General features: G+C 41.5%; 1 protein-coding gene across 1 annotated transcript in view; it reads left to right on the top strand.

Annotated features, from left to right (window-relative positions):
- Positions 1–2,385: 2,385 nt before the first annotated feature.
- ntn1a (netrin 1a) overlaps positions 2,386–8,945 on the top strand; it is a 60,511-nt gene continuing 53,951 nt past the window's right edge. Inside the window, exons 1-2 of the mRNA XM_029434435.1 lie at positions 2,386–2,514; positions 2,720–3,776. Of these exons, the coding sequence (XP_029290295.1) occupies positions 2,753–3,776 (1,024 nt within the window). The 5' untranslated portion in view covers positions 2,386–2,514; positions 2,720–2,752. The remainder of the gene's footprint in view (positions 2,515–2,719; positions 3,777–8,945) is intronic.

The raw sequence follows: 8,945 nt of genomic DNA, 5'->3' as shown, positions 1-8,945 counted from the left end.
AAAAAGTTTATTGTAGAATGTATTGCTACAGTTGTAGATACGCTACAGTATTAATAACCAAAACTTGATCCTGAAATTGGGCTTGTTTTCAAAATATCACTCCCCTACTGTTCTCCCCTCAGTGGCAGCTTGTCGCCACATCCCACAAGACATCAAATATTGTGCTCGAACTCTAACTTTCAATAACAAGACAGATGCAAACCTGCAGCCAGGCAAGTTATCCCAGACACTGAGGGCTTCCCTAAAATAAATAAATAAAAGGTACAGGAGCACGAAACTGAGGAGAAACACACAGAAAGTTACTGACGAGGGGAAGAGGTCTCAACAATAGCTTCTCCATATAGGATTTTCATTATGTTCTTGTTGAAATGTGTTTTTGAAAAGCCTCCAAAACCAGCTGATTGCCCAGAAGTGTTTGTGTTTGTTTGTTTGTCTTTTATTTCACTTCTTTGTTTCTCAATTTCCTTCTATGGAAGTGTTATGTGAGCCTCGGCAGGAAAACTCAATCGAGTTTTGTGAAATGGTTTCCAGATAAGGGAACTTAACTTATCATGTCATATCATCATCATGCACATTTTGTTAACCCTTTTTTAAATTTATTTTTTGGTTGCCGAAATACAACCATGTATGGACAGCAAGAGGTGCACATCTGTCTAATGGTTTTATTCTTCTTTCCAGCTGGTGAAGCAGGCAGTGTCTCTGGGTCTCCACAGCAGAACGGACAGGGCAGGTTTTGCCTGCACATTTTATAAACCCCTTTTTTTTGCAGTTCATAATTTACATAATGATATAACCTTTACTTTGAGTTACTATGTTCACATTTCCTTAAAAAGTATTAAAAAGTTAAATATATACTGTATATATTTTTTTTAAAGATGAAGTTCATATATATAGCAGTATTATAAACTAAATCTTTATTGTACATTATTATTATTATTATTATTATTATTATTATTATTATTATTATTATTATTATTATTATTATTATATATAATCCCCTGAGGTGGATCCTGCAGATGATCTGATTTATTCTTTAATGTACTCATTTATGTGGTTTAGGATGCACTTTATTTTCCAACTTTAGATCCCTTGAATCGTTTTTATTAAAAATCTTTAAAAGTACAAAACGTACTAAAAGTATCTGAGAATTGAACTCAACAGTACGCACGAGCCTACTCTTTGTGCATCTACCATTCAGATCTGCAGCAGCCAATCGTCGTCATGCTCATTACACGAACGGTGTTGTGCCTCCACCGCCTGGGAAAAGGAGAAGACACCACTCGCTGCAGTGTCAGGCCGGGCTGATGTTTCTTTGTACGGGCGCAAGATGGCGCTATTACTTCTATTGCTAACATTCAACAAGTCCAGTGAAGCTGAAGCTGCACCAGGTTGGACTGCACGAAGAGGCACAATACAGGAGGGATGTATTCTGTAAAACAAGGCTGTTTTTTTTTCTCCCAAAGTTGTTTTGCATGTAAGTAGAAGCTTTTAGTGTCATGTCTTATTCTAATGGAGGCTGTATCAGCTGATCCAGTTTGTTTTTTCAGTGAGAGTAACATCATGCTGGAGACAAAACTTCTACACGGTCATCTAAAAAATACCTACAACTGTATAACACGATGCAAAGGGAACTCAAATCAAGCAAACTTCCACATTACTAACACTTCATTAGGATATTTTATTCCTTTAAAATATTCAACTCTGGACAATCATCAATTCATTATTTATATTTGGTGTGTTTCAAAGACACTTCTCGTCATAATTAACTTTTTTCATTTTATTTTATAATAATGCACCTTACTTAGATGTATATAGTAGCACAATACAACTTAAAGCCTTGCAACAATGGCATTTATTTTATTTTAGTATTTATCACCAGGTTACAACAAATCCCTTTGCCCGTCTCAAGCTTTTGTTATGGAAACGGTGAAAACTGCAATAATAATGATCATTTTACAGTAATAGGTCTAATAATAGCTTTCCCGATGATTTAACGATCTTATCAGATCCGTTGAGATAAAGGTGTGGCAAGCACTGAGTCAATGTTGTTTTCTCTTTCTTCTGCGGTAATTTGTGTCTCTGCGCACGTCAAATGTTTCTGACGCGCCACCAGTGGATGTCGTTGTTCCGCCTGGTGTCACCCCTCGAGACGAACTGACCTAAAGCTGTGCCAAGCAAGATCCAATCCAAGAGAGAGAGAGAGAGAGTGAGAGGGAGAAAGAGAGCGAGAGCGAGAGAGAGAGAGAGAGAGAGAGAGAGAGAGAGAGAGAGAGAGAGAGAGAGAGAGAGGGCGAGAGAGGGGGAGAGGGAGAGAGTGAATTTGTGAAAAGACCGGCAGGAGGAGTGGGACTTGCTATAAGGACACTAGCGACTCTTAAATCCAGCCGCTCCTCTATTTTTACGCAGGAGATTTGAAGAAAACAAACAACAAAACAGGAGGAGCTGTGATTGAAGCCCGATAGAGAAAACTAGTCTAACATCGCCGGTTTTAACATCTTTTTAAATTATTCTCAGGTAAAGTGAGCTTTATAGAAATTTCACAAAAGCTGCCATGCATGTGGTGTGAGTGAATGTTACTTTTTATATCACTGTCAAATACTAATTGCTTTTGCTCCAATGTGTGTTTGGAAAATGTTTGCAGACTGCTGTGCCATCACCAAACTTAACTCTCTCTCTCTCTCTTTTCCCACACGCTCGCCGCTTTCTCTTTCTCCTGCAGCGACAGAGACACTCGGGGACCGAGGGACCTACCATGATAAGGGTTGTGGATATTGTGCTCACTGTGCTGCTCGCCGCGTCCCTGTCGTGCCGGAGCGCCCTTGGCGGCTACGGGGTGAGCCTGTTCGCGGCGCAGACGTCTCCCCCGGACCCCTGCTACGACGAGCACGGCAACCCGCGGCGCTGCATCCCGGACTTCGTCAACTCCGCCTTCGGGAAGGAAGTGAAGGTGTCCAGCACCTGCGGCAAAACGCCCAGCCGCTACTGCGTGGTGACATCGGCGGAGAAAGGAGACGAGAGGACCAGGAACTGTCACACCTGCGATGCCTCGGACCCCAAGAAGTACCATCCTCCGGCGTACCTGACGGACCTCAACAATCCGCACAACCTCACTTGCTGGCAGTCCGATAACTTCATCCAGTACCCGCAAAACGCCACCCTGACTCTGTCCCTCGGCAAGAAGTTTGAGGTCACTTATGTGAGCCTGCAGTTCTGCTCGCCTCGACCTGAATCCATGGTTATTTACAAATCCATGGACTACGGTAAAACGTGGGTGCCCTTTCAGTTTTACTCGACCCAGTGCAGGAAGATGTACAACAAGCCAAACAGGGCCGTTATCACGAAGCAGAACGAGCAGGAGGCCGTGTGCACGGACTCCCACACCGACATGTACCCTCTGACCGGCGGGCTCATCGCCTTCAGCACCCTGGACGGCAGACCGTCGGCGCACGACTTTGACAACTCCCCGGTGCTGCAGGACTGGGTAACAGCCACTGACATTAAAGTCATCTTCAGTCGGTTGCACACTTTTGGCGACGAGAACGAGGACGACTCGGAGCTGGCCCGGGATTCGTACTTCTACGCCGTGTCGGACCTGCAGGTCGGGGGGAGATGCAAATGCAACGGACACGCGTCTCGGTGCGTAAAGGACCGGGATGGGAGTCTGGTGTGTGAGTGCAAGCACAACACCGCCGGGCCGGAGTGCGACAGGTGCAAACCTTTCCACTACGACAGACCGTGGCAGAGAGCCACAGCCAGGGAGGCCAACGAGTGTGTCGGTAAGTCCATCCACCGTCCTCCATCCCGGAGCGGCTGTCTGTCTCTGATGCTGAGCAGAGCTGCTCCACATTTAGGCCCAGGATGAATTGTATTTGTGGTGACTGGACAGACTGGTGTAATTTTACGATTTAGTGTCATCTACAGTTGAAAAAGCATAGTTAAAGAAAAAGAGAGATTAATAGATGTAATGTAAAATCGGTCAAATGTGGTCATGCGAAATGATGTGTTTGATGGTCTTTTAAATGTAAAACACGTAATAATAATATTAATAATAATAATGAAATTACTAACAACTATTTTGTTTTATTTTATGACTAGTAAACGACTAATTTTACAGCTTCAGTTCATTAAACCCAAACTCCAACGTTCCCTTTAAAACAAAACCACAGCGAAGCCACATTTTTTTCCTGATTTTGTGGCGCACGTCTGCGAGCATAAAATTGGGTTTAAGGCACATGCAACATGAAAATACAATTTGAAAGTCAATTTAGCTTACTGCAGGCCATAATGAAGCCTTTTAACCACCTCAAACGCGACCACCGAGCCTAATCATCCACAGGAACATTTCTCATAGATCGACTTTACCGCTGCAATAAAGCGATGCCTTTTAATCCATCTCAAGAATCCTGCCACATACCCACCGCAGTGGTAATTGAGCACAGATTTATTTTTAATTATCACATAATTATTTTCCACATCAAAATCAATCCGAAAGAATGTATCAAAATGTCAGGTCTGCTGGCTGAGAATACAAATCTAGATGTATCATTATTAATGTATTACATGTAAGTTTATTATAACATTCTAAGATATTATAATTAAAATCGTTTTCCTAATTGTACATTTGAAAAACGTGAAATTGCTTTAGTTGTATTGCATTAATTCTATGTTTTAAATATAGTGAAACATATAAAACGTTAAATACTTTCATTTGGATGTTGTCATAAATATCTTTAACATTATTTACAGAAAAACAACCTACTAAATGTGAATATAACCTCCTAAATAACACCCTATTTTCTGTTCTATAAAGAAAGCAGATGTAACAACAACACATAAAAGATAAGCACAATCTCTGATCATATCTATGCTGCTGTTCTTTGTGTCTGAGAGCCAACATGTTTCATCAGCTGCGGAGTGATCAAAGTTACAGTAGTTTCAGTAGTTTTATTACAACCTGGCACAGACACATACATCTGCAGATACTGCACAATCCTGGCCAGGTTTCTGTCTATTTAAATTCTGTACTTGAGATGAAAATACAGTAAGTAACATATGTGATAGGAATATTTTTGCTGTATTCCAAGTAGTATTGTGGAGGATATGAACATTTATGTTTTCACGTAATTACATAAGTATTATTGGACAGTAAAATGCTTGTATCGTGAAGATCACAGAGTAACAAAGACTTGCAGAAGTTTGATGTTGGTCCTGCTGATGAGGTGTACAGTGAGGAGGGTGACGAGGAACAGCTCCAGAAACAGAAGGAGTGGCAGAAAGAATGTTGATGATAGAAACAAAAACCTCAGTGTGACTCCTTCTCTATTTCCCATTCTGCTGCAGGTCTGCAGGGAAAAAAGACTCTATGTTGTTTGACAGTCACTGCACATGCCACTTTGACACATCGCAGAAAAGGTTTTTGTTTGCTGCCGTTTCTAAAGCGCTGACATATTCTCACTGGCAGGTGTGAAGGTGTTGCTAAATCAACAAGTGCAGTTTTGTGGAAATATCTACATTCTGTACATACTGTGTTTCTCTCGAAAACGCTAATGAAGTGTTAAAGAAAGCAAAGAAATGTAGGCTTAAATTTTGATTATTGTCAGGAATGTTTTTTTTTAATAGAGGCCAACTGACCCTACTGATTGATTTTATCCTGCCTTCAATTTAACATCAGTTTTACTATATATTTTACATATGTGACACTTAATTATATTTCAAATTGATTTACAGAGAGAACAGGAGAAATGAGACATTTAAAAAGTAATTTATATATATTTATATGCATTGTCAGCTGTCTTTTCCTCCTCCGTGTCTTCATTACATTTAAGAATCTTATTAAGCTAACAGAATCCAGCAATGCAAAACACTTTAAATTGTTATTTCGACAACATTAGAAGCAGTCAGTAATAAAGACTGCCCGGGTGAAAATCCCAGTATACAGATAATACTCTAATAATAACAATGTGATTATCCTTGTAATGCTGCATTCAAAGACATCCAATGCAATGGTAGAGGGAGATTTAGGATTTATAACTTTTGAATATCTACATGATGTACAGTGATACATGTGTATGTGTTGGACACACACACACACACACACACACACACACACACACACACACACACACACACACACACACACACACACACACTGTTTAGACACAACTCTTGAACTCAGACAATTGAATGATTTCCTTGACACTTAATGTTTTACCGGAGCAGCGCGCGTATAAGACTTTTCACACTTGAACCATAAAAGCCTGTCACGTACGCCATCCATCATGTTGTCAGCAAGAAATGTTGTTTTAGTTTTAGTTATGCAAGTGTGTGTGTGTGTGTGTGTGTGTGTGTGTGTGTGTGTGTGTGTGTGTGTGTGTGTGTGTGTGTGTGTGTGTGTGTGTGTGTGTGTGTGTGTGTGTGTGAAGTCACATCTCTCTAAGGCTAGTGGATAATGGAGGGATGTGTATTAGATGGATGGGTGTATTCAGTGGGACAACCTCTGTGATCCGATATTCCCTGATCCAAAAAAATAATCACAAAGCACGTCTGAACACACAGGTCCGTCTCTGTGTTTCTCTTGAAGTGCACTTTGCTGATTACTTCCATCAGGACCTTAAAGGACACTCCTGAGTGCACCTCGATCCATTTGGGTTATTGACTCTCCACAGCGAAGGAAACGCTTCTAATGCGATGGGTTCAATAAGCAGCACCTCAGGCACAACATGCTTCAAACTCAGTTCAGAGGTGTTAATCTGGGTTTGGTGTAACAACAGTCGAAAGAAAATGTCTTTATTTTCCCTGGCGAAAAGAAAACCCACTCAACTCACAAATTAAGGAAGGTGACATTGTTTCAGCTAACTACTGTGTGATGAGAAACGGCTGCAGTCGGAGAGAGTCCCCTCCGGAGTTAAATCATTTCAATGCAAATGAACTGTAAACCCAGTGTTCAGGTTTGTGCAGTTTACTGGACGTGTTGGGTAACAAAAAAAAGAAAAGGAGAAAGTGTGCTGAATAATTCAGGCAGATTAGAAAGACAGCTTGAAGGCATGCAGAATGAGAGGACTGCACCACAGAGAGAAGCAGGGACAGAAGGAGGGGCTGGAGATGGAACAGGACGACAATAGTGAAAATGAAAGAGAAAGACATTAGCAAGAGAGGGGGAGTATGATGAGGAAAATGTGCGAGGGAGAGGACCAGGGAATTAAAGGGGCAGTAGAGTGACATTTCCATGGCCAGCAGAGTATTTTGACAATTGTCTTTTTTTCCCAGGCGCCTCTTATTGGGCCAATGGGAATGTAAAAGCTGCTGGGACAGGAAGAAACCTTTTCTTCCTTTCTTCCACAATTCAGAGCCCTCTTGGTGCATTGATACTTTAATATATCAGACTTGGAAGAGATTCCCTCCGCTCGCTTCTTCCCAGCATCGCTGCTATTACTCCTTTTATGCTTGTTTGCACACGAGGAGTCTCCCACTCCTAAAGCTCAGTATCAGCTGGATGATTTGAACAGAGCTGCTTGTTCTTTCCCTCACGATATGAAAATCTAAAGTGCAGAAATCACACTCAAATGTTCCCAGGTTGCCATTCAGAGGCGTTTGACTGACAGGAGCAACGATGTGGTGCAGAAAAGTTAACACTGTTGATTTGATACCCATTAAAAAGCAAACATAAAGATGTGTTTATGCCTTGTGATATGTAAGTGCGCTTACAACTTGAAACTAAAAACAAAATCATGTCCTCTCAGTGCTTTGACTAGATGTGAATTTTAATTCAAACAAAATGTTCAAGCAAACACAAGTAAACACTTAAAAACAGCTGTCCGCACACTGATGTTTACTGGTGAAGTTTCTTCTTATTTTCATGGAAGACTGGCCAAACCTTAATGAGCTCTAAGATAATTCTAGAACAGAGTTTGAGAGCAGAAAAGTTTCCAGCGATGTTATCGGCAACAATCAATTCATGCAGTTTCTCTGACAGCATCGAAAAGAAAGCGTTTCTTGCTAACCGTTGTGCATCAGCTTTCAACTCCCATACAAGTAGGAATGCAGCATAGAAAATGCAGAAAGGTAAATTGTGCCCTAAATAGACCAGAAATCAGTGCCGTCATCAGACGTGTTGTGCTTTCCGCAGTGGTTGCCGAAATCATAGAGATGTCCCGATGTGCAATACATCTAAAGTTGTCTAGCTATGTTTTTATTCCACCACCTTGGATTGATTCATGTGAAAAACTCAAAGTTTCACATTAAATCCTAAGAAGAGGCTAAAAACGATTAAATATCACAGACACATGATAACTGACGGGTGGATCTTTCCATTGAGATAGGTGTTGCTTACTTTGGTTGAGCTGTTTCGCAGTCATCCTGACCTGCACATATCAGGTCACGTCTGACACCAACACAGACTAAATACATCAAGTCCATTGTGGAAAAAAAGGACGTCTTCGGACGTCTCCTTGCTGTCATATTCGTTTGGTACCTCTCACACATGACTGAAGGTCTGGTTAATGTTTGAGCAGCTCACCGTGCACCTTTTATAAACCGGCATCCTTTATCTTCAAAGGTGCTGGCAGGATGCGTTGTTAGTCTCGCTCACAGCAAACAAAGCTGGGAATAAACTGACAGAATGGCTTTGCACTTTGCACAGTCTTCCTCACCTTCACTTCTTCAGTCAGCACTCACCTCTTCCTGCTGACATGCACACACCTGTAGACAGGCACATATGCACACACACACACACACACACACACACACACACACACACACACACACACACACACACACACACACACACACACACACACACACACTCACACACTGTTTTCCTCAGGTCTTAAGCCGCTATAGTTCAAACAGGGGGGAATGGCCTCTCTCTCACTTCAAGAATCTCTTTTGCCCAAGCTCTTATCAGTGTTTATGACTCGTTTTGTAAACCGCTGCGAAAACAAGTCGCT

This window comes from Cottoperca gobio, chromosome 1 (genome assembly GCF_900634415.1).
Source record: "Cottoperca gobio chromosome 1, fCotGob3.1, whole genome shotgun sequence".
Lineage (NCBI taxonomy): Eukaryota > Metazoa > Chordata > Actinopteri > Perciformes > Bovichtidae > Cottoperca > Cottoperca gobio.
This window is presented reverse-complemented; position numbering and strand designations above follow the sequence as displayed.